Raw genomic sequence first — 24,481 nt, forward strand, 5'->3', positions numbered from 1 at the left:
CTCGTGTTAACACTCGGCGCTGGAGACAGCCTGGCAGGAGCTGCAGTTCAGCCAGAGGGGCTCCAGAGGGGAGCCTCATCCTGTCTCTGCCCAGCACAGCCAGACAGTGCACCCAAGGGACACCCAAACCCAGGGCTCCCTGTAGTGGGGGAAAGGAAGGGCCCTCCGCCTCCACCTGCAGGGCAGGCCGCCCCGAATGGCAGCTGGGCCCAGCCGCTGCCCCTCCTCCAGGGAGCATCCCAAATTCCTCGCTGCTGCCGTCAGCTGCCTGCTCTTGCCCTTTTTAGTCGATGCTCTTGCAAGCAGCCACGCCAGGGCCAGGCCTTTGCCTGCTTCCCTCCTCCCCCAGGCTGCGGAGACCCCGTGCTCCAGCGAGGTGCGGCGGAGCAGCCTGGCCCCACCTCCGCACAGCCGTGCCTGGCAGCAGTTCAGCCGAACTCGCTGGTGGGAGCCGGGGCGGGAGGGAGGCCCCGCTGCTGCAGACCTGGGGCGAGGGGCATGCGTCTGCGACTTGGCTGGAGCCCAGGACGGGGCGGCAGAGCCTGGCTCCAACTCCCCGCCATTCCGAGCTTTGCCAAAGGGGCCACAGCCACCCCTCTGCCTTTGCACGCCTGGCCCCTACGCCAGAAACAGGGCTCCATTCACTTCTAAGCCAGGAACGGTGCTGCAGCACAGGCTGAGCTGGAAGCTGCATTCTCCAGCCAGGAAGCTCTGCTCATAGACCCAAAGGAACGGGAGGAACATGCACTCTGCACATGCTCAGGGCCCCCTGCTTTATTACTTCTTCACATCCTCCACAAAGGAGCTCTGGCAGGTTCTGGGACTGAGCACCCAACCCAGGGCTACCTGGTCAAGCAGTGGCCACGCCTCAGCTCCAGAAAGTTCAGGTGCTGCATAAACACACAGCCTTGCTCTGGTCAGGTGCCCAGTGGTGGCAGGGATACCTTGGTGGTGCCTGGAAGGGGCAGACCCTCACACCCCTCCCTGGGCCATCCCAGCTGTGCCCATCCCCGGGCACACCTGGAGGCAACAGGTCAGGTGCTAGAGAAATGCTCTGGAACAGGGGAACAGTGAGGGGGGGGGGTTCTGCCTGACTAGTCCCCTCCACCCCTGCCAGCAGCTTGTTGCAAGTGCCTGGTCCGTGAAAGGCGATAACCCAGTCCAGCCTCACTCATTCATCCCTTCCATGAAGCTCTTCACTTACTGAGCCGCTCGGCCACAGAGATCAGATGCTGCCCATCATCTCCTTCCATCCCAGGCTAGGGCTCCCTGCATCACGGAGGATTAGGGAGACGCTGCTCCAACCCTGCTCTTCTAGGTTCTGTGAGACCGACCAAAGGAGGTAAAGGAGACCGCTGTGGAGGACAAAGGAGGCGCGCGCACACAAGCTCTGGGGCCCTGCCCAGAAGAAAGCTTCCAACAGACATCTAGTCCCCAACATCGGTACAGAACGGCGTGTGGCCCTCTGGATGTTTTGGCCCACAATTCCCCTCAGCCCTAGCCAGCATAGTCAATTGTGAGGGATGATGGAAACTGTAGGCCGAAACATCTGGAGGGCCACAAGCTGCCCTCTCCTGGTATCTCCCCCACTGTCAAAGCAGAGGCAGTGCACACACACCTCTGGAACAAAGGCCTCCTTTCTGCGCACATGAACAATACATGGTAATACTACAGAATTTGTTCTGAAGCCACCAAACATGACCGTTCCAGAATGCTGGTTGGTGCTATGTCTAACCATCAATACGACAATGGAACCGATTCCCCAGGGAGGCGGTGGGCTCTCCCACACTGGAGGCGTTCAGGACGAGGCTGGACAGCCACCTGTCAGGGATGCTCTGACCTGGATTCCTGCATTGAGCAGGGGGCTGGACTCGATGGCCTTGTAGGCCCCTTCCAACCCTACTATTCTATGATTCTATGATCATCCATGTAACATATTTCATTTTCATCAGTTGCTGCCATCTTTATCCTGCTTGTCTTTCCACACACAAAGCAGGTCTCTGTTATGCCCATTTTACAGACTGGGGGCCAACCTGAAGCACAACCATTTGCCCAAGGCCACACAATGTCCACGGCAGGGATGTCTCCGGATCCCATCAGGCCACAAACCACCGCCAAATTCCGGGATGGGGTGGCATGTTAGTTTGTGCCCAGATCTGATGCCTCTCCTGGCAGAAGTCCGGGAAGCAGCAGAGCCCTGGGGAGCCTGGGGCTGCACAGAGAGCAGCCTCCGTTGCAGACAAGTGCCAGAGCAGGAAGAGACCTCCGCCCGTCGGAGCAGGAGGTGGGGATAACGAGCCAGCCCCCCCATCAAGCTCCTCACTCGGCAGAAGCCAGCCCAGCCCAGCGGCTCATGACGAGAACCAAGGCCCAGCACCCTGGAAACCTGGCCCTCCTGTGGCCTCTCGAGATCTGAAACAGGACAGTGATGAGCTAGCAGGACGGTTGGTGTCTGTTTTCTTATGTTTTCTTCTGATGATTCTGGATTTAAAAAATGGCAACATCCCAAGAGCCCTGAAGGATCAAACCAAGGCCCCCCTCCTCCAGCAAGCTTCCCCGCCCACCTTGCTCAAGACTTGCATGCTCTGCCTTGGCCGGCCTGAGACTAGGGGAGCCTCCAACCTGCTCCTACGCTGCCTGGCGTTAATAGTGGGGCTGTCACACAGGCTTCCAAGTCTTCAAAGTATTTTGCCTAGACTACGGAAGTGAACTGGGAAGCTGAAACACCTCCATCAGGGCAGGGGGACCGGTCCATACACGTGCAGCCCATTCCAGGCACTTCTTGCATTATCCAGGCACCATTACCAGCCTGGGGAAACATGGGGCAAAGTGGTGGCAGCTGCCCCATATTCAGCCAGCCTGTCCCTACTCTCGTGCAGAGACCCTTTGCCTGGCCTATGATAGGGGGCATATGGAGGCAGCTCAAGGCAGAACCGCCCCACACGTAGTACCGGACCAGAACGCTGCCAGTGAGGAGACTGTGGCCCCCAAGGGCCAAATGTGGGCCAGCCCTGGGCTGGCTGATGAACCCCGGGGATGAGTTGCACCTGGCAGAAAAACACAGCCAGGATGAGGCATGCATGGGGCATGGCTGCTCTGTGAACATGCTCAAGCGCCAGGGCTGCCGACCAAGAGCCCCTAGGAAGTGTGACCTTGTAAAGGAGTGAGCCAATAGTTCTCAGCACCGTCACAAAACGACAGTGGCCATTGTGCAGCCTGCTACGAGATGCAAGCCTCGGAGGAAAATACTCAGCCTCGATCGCATCAGCGGTGGGCCACCGCAGCCTTGTCATGAAACATAGGAAGACCCAAACTCACATGAAGAGATAAACTAGAAGGCAAAGTCACGACGCAAACTCCAGCCAGAGCAGAAGTTACTGGGAGATGACACAGAAGGAAGGGATGCCTTGCCAGATGCAGCAACCAGCTTCTTGTCCTCCTTTCCTCACCAAGCCTTTCCTTTCCTCAGAATTTTTACCCCACATCATCAGCAGCTGTTGCAAGTGTCACAACAGGCCCAGGCGGTTAACACCAGCACAGACACCATCGCCCTCCGTAAGGCTGGTAGGAAACATGATGCAAGTTTGCTGGAGTTAGTTAACCATTTGGGCCTCTGTTGACATATAAACAGGGCAGAATAATTGGCAAGGAGGCAAGTCCGCAAGGACTCCCAATGGCAGAGACATAACGTGTCCCTCCGATTCCTTTGAAGGCCCAAGTCTAAATGCCAGCGGGCACCCATCTAAGCAAGACGCAAGGCGGATCGCCAAGATAAGTCTCCAGCCTGCGAGCAAGACAATGCTTTCCAATAAGAGTGGGGCTGCTGTCCTCCCCTGGCTTACTTCAGCAAAGTCCTGCTGAACTTGGGACTGTCAGCAGTTCTGGGACGGTGGCCTGGGGTTGCTGCAAAAGGCAGGACTTTGGCTGAATTGCTCTTTCCCTCACAGCTGGGAATAAGATTCAAAATATTTGGAAGGAACCCATGTTAATTCATTCATTCATTCCCTTCTTACATTTTAGGACCCACGTTTCTCAGAGAATTTCAATGCAAATCTCTTATTTTTAAAAACTCTCAGGCAGACCCGCTCCTATTCAGTGGGAACAGCCTCAGTTTTCTTTTCTATAAAATGGAAGACCCATGGCCCGCCTCTCCTGGTAGTAGTTTGAAGACCAGACTGAGTCATTCCTCTGCAAGGAGCCTGCTGGCTGGGATGGGCCTGGATGTCTAATGACCCTAAGAGAAAGATGCATAAGAATAAAAATAAACAAAGATGGCCGTGGTGGTCCATGAGAAAAAAAAAATCCAAAATCTGCGGTTGGGCAATACCTTTATTAGGACCAAGCAAAATTCCACAAGCTTTCACATTCCTAGCCTGACAAAGAATTCTGGAAAACTGAAAAGTTTACACATTTTTGTGGAATTCTGGTTGGTCCTAATAAAGGCACTGCCCAACTACAGAAGAGAAAAATAGTAATGCTCTCAATGAAAAACAGTTTCAAAAGTGTCTGTTGGGTTTCCCCTTCCTGATGAAAAAATGAGAAGGGTGTTTGTGGAAAGCAAACTGCTTCTGCCATTAAGAGAGAGGCCACCTGGTACCCTCCATATGTTTTGGACTATAACTCCCATAATTCCTGACCAATACTGGCTGGGGCTGATGGAAGTTGTAGCCCCAAACATCTGGAGACAGCAGCAGGTGCCTACTCCTGACTTCATCACACATCCTGGCAGGGTCCTGTCCAAACCAATTTGCCATCTCTACTCCAAGCTTCAGCCTGGCCTGACCGCTGTGACGACCGGCCAGGGTTAGAAACCACCAGGAAAAGCTGGGGCGAGCACGTGCACGACTCCCTCTTCACATGCAGCCTGCTCGCCCCAGCCCCTGAGAGGGTGAGGACGAGGGTGCAGTGGCAACTCAGTGGCAGAGCCCAGATGCTGCATGTACACCGTCCAGTTTCCAGCATCTCCAGTTCAAAAGCTCTCCAGCCTCAGGACTCGCAAAAACCTCCCCTGCCTTCCTCTCTCTCTGCCTAAGACCTTGGACCCCCCCGCCAGCCACCGCAGAGGATTCTGGGTTCCACCCACCAATGGTCCAACTCAGTATAAAGCAGCTTATAATGAAGGGCCACAGCCTGCAAAAGCCCCCTCCCCACCCCCAGTTCAAGCCTCCCCTTCTCCAGTTAGAGGGATCTTGGATAGCAGGACTGGGAAAGGTGCTTGGGCCAGAGGCGGCAAGACTGGGCTGGATGGACTCGGGAAGAGGAAGGCAGCGTCTTCCCATCGCCCCTCCTGGCCTCTGGTGCTCTTTGAAGGCTGGTTACCCTGACTCCCCCTCCCTCTCCAAGCTGCGCTGCTAGGTGCACACACCCCTCACTCCACGGCACTTCCCACCATTAGCCAAGAGGACGGCTCCCCACACTCCCGCCATGCGAGGCTGGTGCTCACAGATGGGGGGGGCTCCCCACACACCGACCGGCAGCCGCCTGCCCAGCCCATCTGGCTGGACCTCAGCCAAGTCCCCCTCCCTGCCCAGCCTCCAGGACTTGGCACCCTCCCAGTGGGCCTCAGGTGACCCCAAAAAGTGGGGCCACAGGGGGCCTCCCCCACATACACCTACACACACCAGGCCAAGGCACAAGGGCTCTAACCCTCCATCCAGGGTTCCAACAGCCCCCTGGCCAACCTGCCAAGCGGCACCCGTGGGGGCGGCTTGAGGGAGAGGGGGCAGAAGGGTCATGGTCACCACCCAAGGTGGCAAAGGCCAGAACAGGCCCCGCTCAGACTGGGGCGGGGGCAGCATGAGGCAGCCAGCTGTGGCGGCACCCAGGGGAGGGCTCTCCAGCAGCGGCCTGCGCACCAGACCTGGGAATTCCTCTGCAAGGAGCCTGCTGGCTAGGACAGGCCGGCTAATGCCCCTAAACCCTGCAGACAGGGTGGGGAGGAGAACAAACGAGACAGCTGGGCGCATCTCCCCCCCCACCAGACACTCACACCAAGGGGCACAAGCCCCCCCCCCATGTGCAAGAGTAGCTGTAAAGGCCAACCCCACCCCCAAGTCTAGGGACCAGGATGAAACTGCTCCGAGCAGAGACAAGAGCCCCACCACCACCACCCTGTCCAGGCCCTGCAAGGCAGGACATCCTGCCTGGATGCTGCGCCTGGAAGGCCCTGGGCAGGGGGCTCTTCCTCTGTGCTTAGGGGTTGCTGACATATCCCAGCTCTGGTCAGGCCGAGAGGAAGAGGGCGAGAGCAGCCGAGGTTCGTGCCGCGATGACGCTTGCTCTTCTCACCCACCCACCTCCCGCCATTCCCACCTCCTGGCACCAGGCCCGGAATCCTGGCACATTCCTGGTGCTGAGCTCTGCCAGGCCAGCCGCCCACCTCCCAAGAAGAGCTGGAGCCAACCCGAGCCAAGTCGGGCCTCCCCGCCCCCCCGTGACACCCTTCGCCTGCCACAGGCTCCAGGCCTTCTCCTCCCACCTCCTGGTCTGCTCCCGTGGCCTCACATCCCACTCCCCACAGCCTGGTTGGCCGCTCTGGCCCCAGAGATCCCAGTACCTTTGACAGGAAAAACTGCAGCCTTGATTGCAGCAGCATTAATGAGCCAGTCCCAAGGCGCCAAGCCGGGCCTCTCCTTTCTCCACACCTCACTGCAAACACACACGCACACCACAGGCTCCCGGCTGGGCCTGCACAACATGTGAGCTGCTGAGCTGAGCAGACAGAAGCCACATCTGCGGCCGCAGCAGGGGCTCAAGGGCCTGGTGCTGCAGGTAGCCAAGCCAGCCACAAGGTATCCCAGCTAGTGGGCTTCCTTTGCCTTGGTGGGGTCACACATGCACAGGCCTGGCCTCGAGGCTGCAGCATGTGCGTGCACCTTTCCACTACCTCAAACACCCTGTCAGAAACGCCCATTTGCTGCTTGCTTTTTTCCTTGGATAGCAGAGGAGGATTGCACAAAATGCTCCAATGTTTTGGTACCTGCTCCAGTTCCCCAAATACAGATGAGGGGGTGGAGTCCTCCCTGTTAATTGTGCTATAAACCCTCTCTTCTGAGAGAAGTGGAGCTGCAAACCAGATCCAAGTCTCAGCCTTCTGCGAAGCCTCTAAGCAACACACCCCTTGAGCAAACTCTGGCATGACGTGCAATCCCCTCTGATGCAAAGCCCCCAAAGTTCACCACATGCACATCCTCTGTGGGAAACACTTCCTGCTGCACGTGTGGCTGGTGGCAGAAATCCAAACCACAGAAGCGTCTTGCTGGAGGGAGACCAAATGGTCAGCCCCTCTGCCGTTTCGAGCTGTGCCAGGCTGACTTCAGCAAGCCACGAGGTGCTCCTCGGAAAGGGTCCTGCAGGGCAAAGACCTCCAGCTGACTCAAGCAGGCGTGACAAGCCACATGCTGCCGCAGAGGCCCAAGAATGGCCTTTGGCCAACTGAACAGAAGAAAAATCCCCTCCTCAGACCCTAACAGAAACAAAAGCACCCACCAGGTCTTCCAGCATTTGCACGAACAGAAAAACCTTCAAAAGCTGGAACTGGCCCAGAGACTCAAAGCAATTTAGGATTCAGCACCCCAGCAAAGAATGGGCAACAGGCAGCCAAACGGCCCAGCAAGAGATGGAAGAGTTTCCTGGCAACAACAGCTAACCAAGCAGAAGCAGCTAATCCAGGGAGGTGCTGAGCAGAATCACCAGAGGACAAGGAGGATCCTTGGTAAAAGGGGAAGCCCAATCAGGTCACAGATGCCTTTTTGGCCTGCAAATACAGTTATGAGTGTGGCCAAAGGATGTGGACAGCCTGGCCTCCGCCCTTCTCAGGCTCCTGCCCAGGAGTGTGTGTGTGGAGGGGGGAGTCTTAGCCGCACACAGCACCCAAACTGCACAGCTGGGAGTCCTGAGGAGCAGCTCAGTTTGGCTCAGAAAGGCCTTTGAGAGGCACGGGCACACAGCCACCTTCCTCTGTCGACCCAGGGAGCAGCTGCTGCTCTCAGGGAGCAGGCCAGGGTGAAAACCAGTCCCCCCAGCACCAGCCACAGGACGACTCAGCACGAGAAAAGGTGCAGCCATCTCGTGGTTTTCGCCTGCTCCACGGGAGATCTTTCTGGACATCTTCACCATCGCAAAGAACTTTTCCTACTTACAACAAATTCTGTATCTTTCATTTTAAACTGAATGTGATGATTGGAGCTTCTATATCTGGAACCCTGAATCTGCCCTGGAACCAGGAACCTTGAAGGAACAGTCCCAAAGGATAAATACTTTCTGAAACTGGGTAAGCCAGCTTGGGACATCAGGAGTGCTGCTGGCAGAAGCACTGAAAACGTCCTTGCACAGTTGCTGCTGCCTTTGCAGAGACAGAGTGACAAATCCAGTGGATTTAGGGCTGGAAAAGGCCAAGGGATCAGCCTGCTCCGCTGCAGACAGAGTGGGACAGAGCTCCTCACGCCCCGCCCTGCCCCGCCTCCTTCAGACTGCAAGTCTGCTGAAAGAGCAAGTGCATTTCCCAGTTGCTCCCTAGACGGCCCTGCACTGTCACAAAGCCCTGCAGATGGCCCAGTTCACCCTGGTGTGGCAATAGCTGCAGTAGGCCATGAGAGTGATGCCCCCAAGGCAGACAGCCCAGCTACACAAGCACCACAAACAGCTGTCCAGAGCAGGCAGCTGGGTTTTTCCTGAGACTTGCACTCCAGCATTCTGTGTGTGTGGAGTGCTGAGAAAGACTTCTGGCTGGGCTGGGCTGGGCAGCTGCTCAGGGGCCAAAATGCCTTGGACCAGCCTTGGCGAGAACTGCATGTCTCTTCCTTTGAATGAGTTGTGTGGACGTGCCCTGCCCTGGAGCATGGCTCACACTGCAGGACTGTGGTGGACTCCAATTCACAGCCTATCCACAAGGCACAGCAAAGTGAAACACAGATCTCTAAGACTGGCTCACCCTGCGCTTGGCTGAGGATTGGGCCCCGACTGAGACAGCAACAGCCTGCTGACAGACAGCTGAACAGGCCAGCTTGGACGACTGAAACGCCACAACAAAGCCCTCACTGCACCAGCCGCAGACTGAGATGCTGCATCACAGCCAGCCCGCCCCTGCCTCCCCAGACCCAGCTGCCAGACGTACCGTGCCCTTGCGGTGCTTCCTTGCCCCCAGCTCACAGCTCATTTAACTGAGCTGGCACTTCCTCTCCCGCCTGGACACTGACAGGCGCCAGGGACTTTGCTGCCCCGAGATTCCTCTCCTTCTCAAAGTCCTGCCAAGAACGCACAGCCGGCAATTGGGATGGCACAATCCCAGCATGCACTGCTCCAGCATCTAGGACATCTTCAAGGCTCTTTCTAAACAGTTCTACCATCCGAGTCTAGAGACGCTGTGGCTATAAGGATGCCACCCCGGCTGGGACAATCCAAATACTCGTCCCAAAGAGTCCCTCTAAATCACGGTGCCTCCAGTGTATAGGGCACATAATGGCCTGGGCAGGCGCGCGCGGGGGGGGGGGGGGTGCGTCACGCAGGCAGCGGCAAGCAGGCTGCATCAGCTGCACCACTGCTGCAAGTTAGATGCAGGGGCAAAAGCAGTCGCAGAGAACTAAGCGGCGCCTTAGACTCCTGCACCGAGCGGGGGGCTGGACTCGATGGCCTTGTAGGCCCCTTCCAACCCTCCTGTTCTACGATTCTATGAGAACCACTGGGCAGGGGAGAACTGCCTGCACGTCTGCCTGTGAACAGAGGACCAGCTGTCTGACAGAAAGCTACAAGGGGCGCAGGGTCATGGCAAGGATGACCACATGCCTGCACAAAGGCCGTCTGTCCTGGGCTTGCCCAACAAAGAGTTCCTGAGATGGAAGCTTCTTCCCCTTCCTCTCGAAAGAAGGGCAGGCACCATAGGCAGGCTGTGGCTGGCTGGAGGAGTGAGGATGCCACTGCCATAGGAAACACGCTGGCATGCCACAGTGGCAGGGAGCTTGGAGCTCCCACGTGGAGAGGCCACATCCAACCCCTCCTGGGTGACTCTGGAGCAGCACCGGCTACCTGTGTGGTCACAGAGATGGACTTGACAGTGGCCCCTGGAGTTCTGGCATGATGTGGCCTGTGTTCAAAGGGCTGCTGATGAGGGTAAACGCAGCAGCACTGCTGAACGTGAAGCAGGCCACTGCAAACATCCTCCTATCAAAGGGGCGCTGGAGGCCAGAACCAGGCTTGACCAGCCCAAAACAAGCCAGGGGCACGCCCAGCGGAGAGGCAGCCTCCTCCCCCACGCACCACACCCCACAGGCTTCCAGCAGCCTCCTCAGCCCGGCCAGGATGGCCCCTGGTCCAGGCTCCGCCTGCTCAGGATCCTCGGAGGATAAGAACACGAGCAGCGTTTGAACCACTGCTCCAGGCGCCCGACCTCCACCACCTCTGCCACAGCCCCGTCAGGTAGGCCCTGGGTGTAATCCCCTCTCTCACCTGCAGCCGAAGCTGAGAGCCAAAGGCCTGCGGAGGGCTCCGAGAGACCTCCTGCCAAAGGCCAGATCTGAACAATGGCCCTTCCCCTGGCGCTCGGACTCTTGGCCACTGGGCTGCCTGAGGAGCGCTCTTCTCGCACCAGAGGTCTAGGAGCCTGAGGGTGGTGGAGGCGGACCCCCGGACCCCCTCATGTTCGGCTCTTCTGGGCGGCGGGAGCTTGTTTCAAGCTCGGAAGTCAGAGCTTTTGATCTGGAAACCGGTTTGCCCTGACGCCGGGCAATGTTCACACGGAGCTGTGTGGCCTTTCCCCAGGGTGGGGCAGCCCGCCTTTGGCCAGCTCAAGCGCAGGCAGGAACTGGCCTCCTGGGGCCAAGCACAGCCCACTGCACCCGGGGGTAGGAGCACCTGACCCAGCCCTGCCTTCCGACCCGCAGGTCCAGGCCCGGATGCCTCGTCCCCCTCCCTGCCCGCACCGCCCGCGAGAGGCCTGCAACCGTCTCTGCGCCAGGTAATGCTCGGCCTCTAGGCGCGGAGCCGGACAGCGGCTACCGCTCCCAGGGCCTCCGCCTCAGGGGGCAGCGCGGAGGGGCCCCTTCCTCGCCCCCCGGTCCAGCCCTTGCAAGCGGCCCCGCAGCCCCGCCGCCTGGGCCAGGCTGCGAACAGCGCCGGGCGCTCCTCCTCACTCGCTCGCCGCGCCCAGCGCAGACGCGCCGGCGGCGGAGGCAGACGGAGCCCGCCGCCAAGACAGCCGCGGCCGGAGCAGGCCCCATTCCGGCCACACACCCCGAGCCGCCCGGCCGGCTCCTTCGCGGCACGCGCTCGCTCGCCCCAGGGCGCAGGCCGGAGCCGCCCGGCCGCCTTCCCAGCAGGCCGGCCGCGTCCCCCACAAGGAGCGGGGGCCCACGCGCGAGGCGAAGCCTCTCCGGGAAGGCCTGGGCGACGAAGGGTGGCCCCGGCCGCCAGACAGGGCTGCGACGAGGCCCGAAGGCTCTGCGACAGCCGGCCCGCCACCTGCCAGGCAGCCCCGGGCTGGGCGAGCTCGGCCAGCCCCGGCCGCCGGGCCGCGTAGCCCCGCCGGCCGCCGCCGGCCCCCAAGAGGGCGGCCCTCAGGCGCAGAGCGGGCCGCGCGCGCCGCCGGAGCCCTGGGGAGGCGGCCCGCCCCCGCGGCCGCCGCTCACCTTGAAGACCTCCGAGAAGAAGCCGGCCCCGATCTTCTCGCAGTAGAAGTCGTCGACGCGCGCCAGCGTGGAGACGGCGCTGCGCAGCGCCCGGTAGGAGGAAGGCCGCAGGCGCCCCCCGCCCTGCCAGCCCCCCGGCGGCTCCCCTTCGGCCTCGTCCAGCCGCAGGGAGAGCCCGGGCCGCCGGGGCTGCGTCTCCCAGTCCATGTCCGGAGCGGCCCGCAGCAGCAGCGCCCCAGGGCCACTCACATGGTGCCCGCGCGCGGCAGCGGCCCTCCGCCCGGCCGCGGGCGGCAGCAGGAGGGGCCGAGGCAGGGGCGGGCGCGGCCGCCTCCGAGGGCAGGGCGGGGCGGGGCGGGGCGGGGCGGGGGCGCTCGGCCGGCAAGGCGCCGCGGCGGGGCGCCCGGGGGCACGGCGCAGCTCGCTCGGGGCTGCGGCCGGCGCGAGGCTCGGCCGCTCAAGCTCTCGCCTCCTCCACGGTCCGCGGAGGCGGAGCCGCGCGGGGCGGACGGGCAGGCGGGGCGAGCCTTAACTCCTCGGCTGCCGCGGCCGGAGCCCGGCCCGGCGCCCCAAGAGCGGCCGGCGCCTCCTGCCCGGGCCAGTTCTCCCCCCAGCGCCCTGCCACGGCAGCTCTTGACAGCGGCCGGAGCGAGCTCCGCGCGCGGCCCGGGGCGCCTGCTTCAGCGCCGGGCGCGCGGGGGGCTCCGAGGCCGGCCTGCGCCCCGGCACCTCCCCGCTCGTCCCGCGGCCGAGGCGCCCCTTCCTTCCTTCGGCCCGAGCGTCGCGTGACGCCGGAGAAGCCCCCAGACTCGCGTGGGAGTAGGAAACCAGCCGCGCCCCTTTCTCCGCCCACGTCCCGTGCGGCTTGGAAATGCCCGTCCCGCCTTCCCCCTCGAAAACAAGCACCGCGCGGCTTCCCACAGTGCCCACAGGCAGCCGGAGGCCTCCAAGAGCCCCTCGAGCGTGCTTGTGCGCCGAGACCCCCAGGGCCTGCCGCGGGACCCTGCCCTGCACGCGCGGAGGGAGGCTGCCTTGGAGGCCCACCCGAAGCAGGGCCTCGCTGCAGACGACCCGCAGCCCGGCTGCAAGGCGGCCCGCCGCCCTCTGCTGCCGCTGCCCTCGCCCCGAGGCTGGCGTTGCCTCTGAGCGCGGAGGCGCCACGTCCCGGCGAGGGCTGGAGGAACGCGCGGCGCGGCTCGCTGCTGGAGCCCCTGCCGCAAGATGGGGCGACGAGGGCCGCCGCCAGGACGGCTACGGAGGGGGATCAGGCGACTTGCCGGCGCGTCTGGCCGTGCAGGGCCGCCGCTCGGGATGGCCGCGTGTTTTTCTGCCGCTCCTCAGCCACAAAGGCTGCCGGAGCGTCTTACATGCAGCGAGCACAACAAGGCGGCCCCTGCTTGCAGGCTGGCAGCCCGGAAAGACAGGACGCGCAAGGAAAGCGGCAGGGAGGGCGGAGGAAGCAACGGAGTGGGCCTTCGGCGGGGCTAGCGGAATGGCCCTCTCCGCGCGCCCCGCGCAGCCTGCTGGCGGCCGGACCAGCGCCGCCCCGCCTCGGAGCGCCCGAGGCGCTGGGCGACGGCAGCAGGGGGGTCTCGTGGGCTCCCCCTCTGGGCAGCTGCGTAGCCACCGTGGGCCTTTGGGCTGATCCCACCTCGGGGCTCTTCTCGCGTTCTGCGCTATCCATCCTGACTTTGTCCGATTCCCATCCCATTCCGCGGTAGCGCATTCCGTAAATTAATGGTGTGCTGTGTCGGAGCGGGGCGTCCGTTTGTCTGCCCTGAACCTCCCGCCAATCAGTTATTGGCTGATCGCCAAGTCCTACTCCTGCGAAAGAGAATGATCTCTCCCCCTCCAGCCTCTTACGCCTTTCCTCATTGAGAAGATGCCCGTCACCTATCATTTGCACTTGGCCATCCTTTTCCATGGAGAAGGAAATGGCAACCCACTCCAGTATTCTTGCCAAGAAAACCCCATGGAACGTATCACAAGGCTAAAAGAGATGACGCCGGAAGATGAGCCCCTCGGGTCGGAAGGTGTCCGATATACTACTGGGGAAGAGCAGAGGGTATTTCCAAGTAGCGCCAGAAAGAGTGAAGCGGCTGGGCCAAAGCCGAAAGGACACTTGGCTGTGGATGTGTCTGGCGGTGAAAAGAAAATCCGATGCTGTAAAGAACAATATTGTTTGGGAACCTGGAATGTCAGATCAATGAATCAAGGTAAGCTGGAGGTGGTCAAACATGAGATGGCAAGACTGAACATCGACATCTTGGGAATCAGCGAACTCAAATGGACAGGCATGGGCGAATTTAATTCAGGTGACCATCATATCTACTACTGTGGGCAACAATCCCTTAGAAGAAATGGAGTAGCACTCATAGTCAACAAAAGGGTGGGAAAAGCATTACTGGGGTACAATCTCAAAAACAATAGAATGATCTCAGGACGAATCCAAGGCAAACCATTCAACATCACAGTAATTCAAGTCTATGCCCCAACCACTAATGCCGAAGAAGCTGAGGTTGATCGGTTCTATGAAGACCTACAACACCTTCTAGAACTAACACCCAAAAAAGATGTCCTCTTCATCATAGGGGACTGGAATGCTAAAGTAGGAAGTCAAGAAATCACCGGGATAACAGGCAAGCATGGCCTTGGTGTAAATGAAGCAGGACAAAGGCTAATAGAGTTTTGCGAAGAGAACAGGCTGATCATAGCAAACACTCTTTTCCAACAGCACAAGAGGCAACTCTGCACATGGACATCACCAGATGGTCAATATCGAGATCAGATTGATTATGTCCTTTGCAGCCAAAGATGGAGAAGCTCCATACAGTCAGTCAAAACAAGACCTGGAGCTGACTGTGGCTCAGATCATGAGCTGCTGCTTGCAAAATTTCGGCTTAAATGGAAGAACGTAGGGAAAACCACTAAACCATTCAGGTATGACCTCAATCATATTCCTTATGAATAGACAGTGGAGGTGAGGAATAGATTTCAGGGATTAGACCTGATAGACAGAGTGCCTGAGGAACTATGGACGGAGGTCTGTGACATTGTTCAGGAGGCAGCAACTCAATCCATCCCAAAGAAAAAGAAGTGCAAGAAAGCCAAGTGGCTGTCTGATGAAGCTTTACAAGTAGCTGCGGAAAGAAGGGAAGCGAAAAGCAAGGGAGAAAGGGGAAGATATATCCAACTGAATGCAGAGTTCCAGAGAATAGCCAGGAGAGACAACAAGGCCTTCTTAAATGAACAATGCAAAGAAATCGAGGAAAACAACAGAATGGGAAAGACTAGAGATGTCTTCAAGAAAATCAGAGATCTCAAGGGAACGTTTTGTGCAAAGACGGGCATGATAAAGGACAAAGAAGGCAAGGACCTAACAGAAGCAGATGAAATTAAGAAGAGGTGGAAAGAATACACAGAAGAACTATACAGGAAAGATCTGAATGTCCCTGATAGCCATGATAGTGCAGTCACTGAACTTGAGCCGGACATCCTCGAGAGTGAAGTCAAGTGGGCCTTAGGAAGCATTAGTAACAACAAAGCTAGCAGAGATGACAGTCTTCCAGCTGAGCTATTTCAAATCCTAAAAGATGATGCTGTTAAAGTGCTGCATTCAATATGCCAACAAATTTGGAACACTCAACAATGGCCGCAAGACTGGAAAAGGTCAGTTTACATTCCAATTCCAAAGAAGGGCAACGCCAAAGAGTGTTCAAACTACCGTACAATTGCGCTCCTTTCACATGCCAGCAAGGTGATGCTCAAAATCCTACAAGCTAGGCTTCAGCAGTATGCGAACCGAGAACTACCGGAAGTACAAGCTGGGTTCCGAAGAGGCAGAGGAACTAGAGATTAAATCACCAACATTCGCTGGATCATAGAGAAAGCAAGAGAATTCCAGAAAAACGTCTATTTCTGCTTCATTGACTACGCTAAAGCCTTTGATTGTGTGGATCACAACAAACTGTGGCAAATTCTGAAAGAGATGGGAGTACCAGACCACCTTGTGGTCTCCTGAGAAACCTGTACGAGGGACAAGAAGCAACAGTAAGAACCGGACATGGAACAACCGAGTGGTTCAAAATTGGGAAAGGAGTACGACAAGGCTGCATATTGTCACCCTGCTTATTTAACTTATATGCAGAGTACATCATGAGAAACGCCGGGTTGGATGAATCACAAGTCGGAATTAAAATTGCCAGGAGAATTATAACAACCTCAGATACGCAGACGATATCACCCTAATGGCAGAAAGCGAAGAGGATCTAAAGAGCCTCTTGTTGAGGGAGAAAGTGGAGAGTGCAAAAGCTGGTTTGCAACTCCACATTAAAAAAACGAAGATCATGTCATCTGGCCCCATCACTTCCTGGCATATAGAAGGGGAAGAAATGGAAGCATTGACAGATGTTATTTTCTTGAGCTCCAAGATCCCCGCAGTCGGTGACTGTAGCCATGAAATTAAAAGATGCTTGCTCCTTGGGAGGAAAGCTATGGCACACCTAGACAGCATAGTAAGAAGCAGAGACATCACCTTGCCGACAAAGGTTCGTCTAATCAAAGCTATGATTTTCCCAGTAGCAACGTATGGCTATGAGAACTGGACTATAAGCAAGGCTGAGCACAGAAGAATTGATGCGTTTGAACTGTGGTGCTGGAGAAGATTCTTACGAGTCCCCTGGACTGCAAGGAGGTCAAATCAGTCCATCCCAAAGGAAATGAACCCTGAGTGCTCATTGGAAGGACTGATACTGAAGCAGAAGCTCAATTATTTTGGCCACCTAATGCGAAGAGAAAACTCCCTGGAAAAGACCCTGATGCTGGGAAAGACTGAAGGCAAAAGGAGAAGGGGACGGCAGAGGATGAGATGGCTAGATAGTATCACCGATGCAATGAATATGAACTTGAGCACACTCCGGGAGAGAACGCAGGACAGGAAGGCCTGGCGTGTTATGGTCCATGGGGTCACGAAGAGTCGGACACGACTGAACGACTGAACAACATCCTTTTCCATCCTTTCAGCCCCATGCCAACATCTTTCCTCGGACAGAATGACCAGGGATAGTCCCCGGCTGCACAACTTGGAGCAGGGTAAAACTGGAATCCCCTTCATGGATCACTGCCTTGTTGTGGCGAAGGGGCTTGCATAACTCAGTGAAGCCATAAGCTATGCTGTGCAAGGCCACCCAAGACAGACAGGTCATGGCGGAGAGTCATGGCCAGAAAGAGTGAAGCGGCTGGGCCAAAGCTGAAAGGACACTCAGCTGTGGATGTGTCTGGTGGTAAAAAGAAAGTCCAATGCTGTAAAGAACAATATTGTTTAGGAACCTGGAATGTAAGTTCAATGAATCAAGGTAAGCTGGAGGTGGTCAAACATGAGATGGCAAACCATTCAACATCACAGTAATTCAAGTCTATGCCCCAACCACTGAGGCCGAAGAAGCTGAGGTTCATCAGTTCTATGAAGACCTACAGCACCTTCTAGAACTAACACCCAAAAAAGATGTCCTCTTCATCATAGGGGATTGGAATGCTAAAGTAGGAAGTCAAGAAATCACCAGGATAACAGGCAAGCATGGCCTTGGTGTACAAAATGAAGCAGGACAAAGGCTAATAGCGTTTTGCCAAGAGAACAGGCTGATCATAGCAAACACTCTTTTCCAACAGCACAAGAGGCAACTCTGCACATGGACATCACCAGATGGTCAATATCGAGATCAGATTGATTATGTCCTTTGCAGCCAAAGATGGAGAAGCTCCATACAGTCAGTCAAAACAAGACCTGGAGCTGACTGTGGCTCAGATCATGAGCTTCTTATCGCAAAATTTCGGCTTAAATTGAAGAACGTAGGGAAAACCACTAAACCATGCAGGTATGACCTAAATCATATGCCTTATGAATATACAGTGGAGGTGAGGAATAGATTTCAGGGATTAGACCTGATAGACAGAGTGCCTGAGGAACTATGGACGGAGGTCTGTGACATTGTTCAGGAGGCAGCAACTCAATCCATCCCAAAGAAAAAGAAATGCAAGAAAGCCAAGTGGCTGTCTGAGGAGGCTTTACAAGTAGCTGCGGAAAGAAGGGAAGCGAAAAGCAAGGGAGAAAGGGGAAGATATATCCAACTGAATGCAGAGTTCCAGAGAATAGCAAGGAGAGACAAGAAGGCCTTCTTAAATGAACAATGCAAAGAAATCGGGGAAAACAATAGAATGGGAAAGACTAGAGATCTTTTCAAGAAAATCAGAGATCTTAAGGGAACGTTTTGTGCAAAGACGGGCATATAAAGGACAAAGAAGGCAGGGACCGAACAGAAGCAGATGAGATTAAGAAGAGGTGGAAAGAATACACAGAAGAACTATACAGGAAAGATCTGAATGTCCCTGATAGCCATGATAGTGCGGTCACTGAACTTGAGCCGGACATCCTCGAGAGTGAAGTCAAGTGGGCCTTAGGAAGCATTAGTAACAACAAAGCTAGCAGAGATGACAGTCTTCCAGCTGAGCTATTTCAAATCCTAAAAGATGATGCTGTTAAAGTGCTGCACTCAATATGCCAACAAATTTGGAACACTCAACAGTGGCCACAAGACTGGAAAAGGTCAGTTTACATTCCAGTTCCAAAGAAGGGCAACGCCAAAGAGTGTTCAAACTACCGTACAATTGCGCTCCTTTCACATGCCAGCAAGGTGATGCTCAAAATCCTACAAGCTAGGCTTCAGCAGCATGCGAACCGAGAACTACCGGAAGTACAAGCTGGGTTCCAAAGAGGCAGAGGAACTAGAGATTAAATCACCAACATTCGCTGGATCATAGAGAAAGCAAGAGAATTCCAGAAAAACGTCTATTTCTGCTTCATTGACTACGCTAAAGCCTTTGTGTGGATCACAACAAACTGTGGCAAATTCTGAAAGAGATGGGAGTACCAGACCACCTTGTGGTCTCCTGAGAAACCTGTACGAGGGACAAGAAGCAACAGTAAGAACCGGACATGGAACAACCGAGTGGTTCAAAATTGGGAAAGGAGTACGACAAGGCTGTATATTGTCGCCCTGCTTATTTAACTTATATGCAGAGTACATCATGAGAAACGCCGGGTTGGATGAATCACAGGTCGGAATTAAAATTGCCAGGAGAATTATAACAACCTCAGATACGCAGACGATACCACTGCGTGGACAGGAAGGCCTGGCGTGCTATGGTCCGTGGGGTCACGAAGAGCCGGACATGACTGAACAACAACAAAAACTGGAAAGGAGCGTGGCCTGGACCAGGCAGGTTGCGCTCCGGGTGAGGGGGGCAAGCAGAGCCAGGGTGTCCCAGGCCTCTGGGCTTTTTAAGGAAGAAGCAGGTGCAGCGGGACCATCAGGGCTGCAGTGAAAGAGAAGTGTGTATGTGGGGGGGGGAGTTCCAACCGCATGTGTGGGCTTTGTGTGTGGTGCAGACAGATGCATTGATAGACACAGATGCTGTAATAGCCAGGACAGTTAGCAATAAGGGGGGCTAGCTCTGGGTCTAGGTCAGAGGTCCCGCAGAGAAATAAAATGTCTTGGGATGCTTTTCAGAAGAAGTTGGTTAAATGTTGGCCAAGGATGGTTCTCAGGTGGCATCTTCAGCCCTGTTGAAGGAGCAGATCCTGAACATGAGCATGGGCCTGCACTGCAACACACCTCTGCCACAGCCTCTCCCTTGGAAATGACCATTGGATGGACGTGCTGAGAGATGGGGCAGCCCTCAGCGGCCCCCTGTCCCTCCCGGTCCTTCTATGCAGCACCCAGTGCTCCATCCCATTGGGCCAGGAGCTGTAAATCACAGGGTGGAAGGCCGTGCTGACATGGGCTGTCACGAGCGGATTTACCACTGCCCCTCGCCTGCTGCTGCTGCTGCTATGTGCCCTTTCCCCATGTGGAGCCAAGACACCAGCTGAAGGTCTCCTCGGACATCATACAGCACCTTCAGTCTGGGCTTGGAAATGGAGCTCTGCGTGCGTGAAGGGGGGGTCAGCCAGTACAACCTCGCCAGTCCCAGGTTTGCCTAGCCAGAGACGTTCTGCAGCAGAGGGTGCGGGGCGGTGTCTGCGGCGCAGGTTAGCTGCTTGAGTCAGGGCCTGGACGTGTGCCACCCTGTCCTTCTCGTTTCCCTGTGGGGCTTGTCTGGACGGGGTGCTGTGGCCTCAGCAGGAGATGTGCTGGGAAACACACTGGCCAAGGCTTCCCTCTCTCAGCCCCCTAAGACCATCCCTGGTTTCTTCCTCCAACTTTGGATCCTTTGTCAGGATTTCCAGTTTATAATAATCTGTGTTGTCCTCGCAACTAGCCTGTGAGGTAGATCTGCTTGATTCAATCACAGTTAGGAATTGAGTATTCCTGTATTGGTCAACTTGTGGTTTTGCTAGTTTTGATTAATTATTTGTATTTTGTAATGAACTTGATTGTTATTGAATATCATTAGGAGTGATATTGTTAATGTACAACCTTGAGAAAGGGGATCTAAACCTGATCAACGTTTGTTCCCATTTTACAGATGGAAGACTGAGGCTTACTTCCTGAGGTCAAATATGCTGAATGTACACTGGAACTCAGGCCTACAAGACCCAAGGCCAACCTCGGTCTGTGAGGGAAACAAACTTCCCTCAGGCCTCTCTCAATTCCTCCCCACCCCCAGTTTGTGTGTGTCATGTCGTGATATGATGTTGCCTTGTGCAGTGAGGGCTTGCACCCTGCATGTGCATCTCGGGGCCAAACTACATGTGATATTTTCAGTCATGTGTTTAAACCAGTGTGCTTCCCTTAGCTACTTTCATTCTGAAGAAAAAAGCAGCCAAGGGCCCTGATCCAGATCAGGGGCCTGAGCCATTTTCCTACTGACCTCCCCTCCACCACCCTGGCTCCTATTTGCCCCTGACGATGTTGTTTGCAGCAGACAGCAACTTCAGGGGGAGAAAGTAGCCAGAAGGGAGCAATTTCCAGCATGAAACCAGCACGGGGCCCTCCTCCGGGCTGGGAGCATGTTCTGGATCAGGGCCAAGCAGCTGCTTTTTCTCCACAATAAAAGAGGCCAGGTTAAGCATGCTTGTCTAAGCACGTGACTAATGCCAGGGGTTGTTTGATCCCCAGAGAGCCAAGTTATGTGGGCCTCACAACTGTGAGTGACTGGGGACCTGGGAAAATGTGTGGATGCGTACACTGTACACTATGTGCCTCCTTCAGCCCTGCCTGCAGAGTCCAGCTCCAGAACAACTGGCAGGTGTTGCATGCCCCGGCCCGTTGCCGTAGCTCTTAGAGGCCCAGGACATGCTGCTGGAGTGGGTCACCCCTGGATTTCCAGCTCTGCTTGCTGAATCACTGGCTGGTGAGGGTCTTGTGATCTCCAGCCCAGCCCTGGTTGCTCAGCTTGCAAGAGCCGCCTTGCATCAGGCCCAGCTGTTCATCTGCAGTAGCAGCTGCCACTGCCTCTCTCCTGCCGTCTGCTACAATTCTGGATCCCTCCAGTATCAGAGACAGTGAGCCTATGTGTACCAGTTGATGGGGAACATGGGTGGGAGGGTGCTGTTGCACTCATGTTTTGCATGTGGTCTTCCCATTGGGGCATCTGATTGTGCAGTGTGTGAACAGAATGCTGGACTAGATGGACCTGGTCTGATCCAGCATGGCTCTTCTTATGTTCTCATTTCCACTGCAGATGCAAGGCCATTGTTTTCCCAAATGGACCTTGAATGCCCTGTGTGGAAGCTTTGAAGTTGGAGCTGGTGGCCTGTCAGAGCTGAGAAAGCAAGGGGGAGCTGGGTGGGGCAGGCTGGGCGGAGAGTCTATTCCCCGCTCCGACCTCTGAAGAACCAGCAGGGAAGGATGCTGCATCAGGCCCAGGCAGGCCCAGGGTTAAAGATGTGGCACCGAATACCTCATTAGAGACCATGGCACAGAGGGGACAATTTTTGTCACTATGCTGGGAGGGGAGGTTTAGCCCCTCCCTCACCAGCCATGATCCTGACAAAAATCCCCCACCACCACCTATGAGCCTTAGGGAAAAGAGCTCCTGCTGGCATCCATGTCTAGTTTGACCCCCAGTCTAAAGGCAGGCCCAGTGGAGGCCACCCAGATCCATCACACCCCAAGCCCACTAGCCAAGGAGAAAGGGGGGCTGCAGTGATCTGAACAATGTTGGAAGAGGAGACCCAAGGATCAGCACGGAAGGTACCTTAATATGATACACTATGTGATAGATGGCACACAACCAATGCTGGAATGAGCTGCTATGTAGGTCTTATCTGCAGGTAACAACATCCAGCTGACTGACATCAGTGATAAAAGCTGACTGGGATGTCCAAAACGGCCTCCATGTATGAAGTCCAACAGTGCTGCCAAAGTATGTAACAGCAATAAAGAGAGCTTGAAGAGACCCACGTAAAGTGCCATGAGATATCTAATGATACCCTGATGAGCAAACAAGCTCAAAGTGGGCTAGATGAAACAACGATCCGGTGGATCCACAGTTGGCTACAGAATCGGACTCAAAGAGGGCTTCTCAATGGGTTCTTCTCTAACTGGGGAAAGGTAATGAGCAGGGTACCGCAGGGCTCAGTCCTGGGCCCAGTGCTCTTCAACATTTGTATTAATGGCTTGGAGGAGCAGGTGCAGGGAATGCTGATCAGATTTGCAGATGACACAAAATTGGGCGGGATAGCTAATACTTGGGAAGACAGAAACAAAATTCAGAGGGATCTGGATAGACTGGAGCACTGGGCAGAAAACAACAGATGACCTTTAATAGGGATAAATACCAAGTTCTGCACCTAGGAAAAGGAAACAAAATACACAGTTACAAGATGGGGGATACGTGGCTCAACAACATTACAAGTGAGAAGGCTCTTGGAATTGTTGTCGATCACAAGCTGAATATGAGCCAACAATGTGATATGGCTGCAAAAACAGCAACTGCTCTTTTGGGCTGCATTAATAGAAGCATAGCTTCCAAATCCCGGGATAAAGAAGGAATGGGAGAGAATTTCGTTTCAGTTCATCTTTTTTATAAGAATTTAACAAAAACCGTATAGCTCTTCATATTTGGGAAGGAAATACCTTTGGATTTAAAAGAAAAAAAGAAAAGAAAAATCCAATGTGGGAGAAAGTGAAACTGGCAGATTCATCCATCCCTTGCATTCGGTGGCTTCATATGTTCATAACAGATGGAAGTCAATTGGGCCTAGATCCAGTCCTGTGGAGAGGCCCAGGGTGGAGCTGGCAAATGGGAATGGCAGGTGGCTCCTGAACTCTACTGGAGGATCCCTTTAGCAAACACATTTGGGTACCAACAATGAGCCAACAATGTGATGTGGCTGCAAAAAAGGCCAATGCTCTTTTGGGCTGCATTCATAGAAGCATAGCTTCCAAATCCCGGGAAGTACTAGTTCCCCTCTACTCAGCACTGGTTAAGCCTCATCTGGAGTACTGTGTCGAGTTTTGGGCACCACACTTGAAGAAAGATGCAGACAAGCTGGAGAGGGTTCAGAGGAGGGCAACAAAGATGATCAGGGGACTGGAAACAAAGCCCTGTGAGGAGAGACTGAAAGAACTGGGCATGTTTAGCCTTGAGAAGAGAAGACTGGGGGGAGATATGATAGCGCTCTTCAAGGACTTGCAAGGTTGTCACAGCAAGGAAGGCCAGGATCTCCTCTCGATCATGCCAGAGTGCAGGACACGGAAGAATGGGCTCAAGTGACAGGAAGCCAGATTCCGGCTGAACAGGAAAAGCGTCCTGACTGTTAGAGCCATACAACAACGGAACCAATGACCCAGGGAGGTGGTGGGCTCTCCCACCCTGGAGGCGTTCAAGACAAGGCTGGACAGCCATCTGTCAGGGATGCTCTGACTTGGATTCCTGCATTGAGCAGGGGTTTGGACTCCATGGCCTTGTAGGCCCCCTCCAACCCTACTATTCGATGATTCTGTAACCTCATAATGGTGGCCAAATGTAGCCCATCAGTCTGTCTTGTGGAAGCCAACAAATCCAGGGATCCCGTTGACTAACTGCTTTGCCCCTGACGCTGATGGGCAGTGAACCTGGAGACGCCCAGCACAGCTGGCAGACCATGCAGGCTGCTGAGGCCCCTGGACACAGCGAAATGGCCTCAAGCAGCTGGAGTGGCTTTGGTCACGCCCCCACCCCCAGCATGGGACGATTCCCTCATGCTCTTTGTGACCAGCGTGCCTTGGTTACTGTGTGTCCAAGAGGGGGCCGTCCAGGGCACTAGAGCAGGACCGTTGTCGCATCCCCTGCTGCCCAGGCTGGACCGAGGGCGCTGAAAGCCCAGCTGGCTGTGGTCTCCGGAAGGGTGGGATGACAGAGGCTTGCCCCCCAAATGTACTTCCTGCTGCCACCAGGAACCAGGAGGGAGAGAAGGCAGTGCAGTTGGCTGGCACCCAGAGTTCCAGCGACTGGCAAGATTCCCAGCTGCCCCTGCCCCGCACCCCTTCTGCTTGCCCAGGAGGGGCTGGGTGGGGGGCCGGGTTCGCTGTGGATGGCTTGGGGCAAGGGCAGGGAGGGAGCGTGACATGGCTTCCCAGAGGGTGTGTTGGTTAGCAGAGCACATCTCGGTGCACGGCAGCATAACAGGAGCCACTGCAGATGCTGGCCCCCCCGAAGCCGGCTTCCCCATGATGAGAGTAGGTAGCGCGTGGTGCTGCTGCTCAGCAGAGCGGCCTCCGCAACCTTTGCAGGCCTTTGGAGGTCAGAGGCGTCATGCATAGCTGGGCCCTGCTCTGACTTGGCAAGTCAGCAGGTCTGGGGGGAATGGCGGGCGTCGAGGCTGGCAAAATACGACACTGTGATTGCGTCTTCCAGCCAGGGCTTATGGACAGCTG

At 55.9% G+C, this 24,481-nt stretch overlaps 1 protein-coding gene and 1 long non-coding RNA gene across 3 annotated transcripts in view; both read right to left on the bottom strand.

Moving 5' to 3' along the window:
* The window catches only part of TESK1 (testis associated actin remodelling kinase 1), a 37,144-nt gene extending 25,053 nt beyond the window's left edge, over nucleotides 1-12,091 (bottom strand). The window contains exon 1 of one of the 2 annotated variants that reach the window (XM_084832692.1): nucleotides 11,622-12,091. In XM_084832692.1, coding sequence (XP_084688818.1) covers nucleotides 11,622-11,828 — 207 coding nt within the window. In that variant the 5' untranslated portion in view covers nucleotides 11,829-12,091. Of the gene's footprint in view, nucleotides 1-1,204; nucleotides 1,281-11,621 lie in introns of those variants that run through there. The other variant, XM_084832693.1, reaches the window with a different exon arrangement.
* The window catches only part of LOC146351847 (uncharacterized), a 1,244,848-nt gene that overhangs the window by 76,542 nt on the left and 1,143,825 nt on the right, over nucleotides 1-24,481 (bottom strand). The window lies entirely within an intron of this gene.

Source organism: Heloderma suspectum, chromosome 2, assembly GCF_057233095.1.
Source record: "Heloderma suspectum isolate Gila_16-S chromosome 2, 16-S_ref, whole genome shotgun sequence".
NCBI lineage: Eukaryota > Metazoa > Chordata > Lepidosauria > Squamata > Helodermatidae > Heloderma > Heloderma suspectum.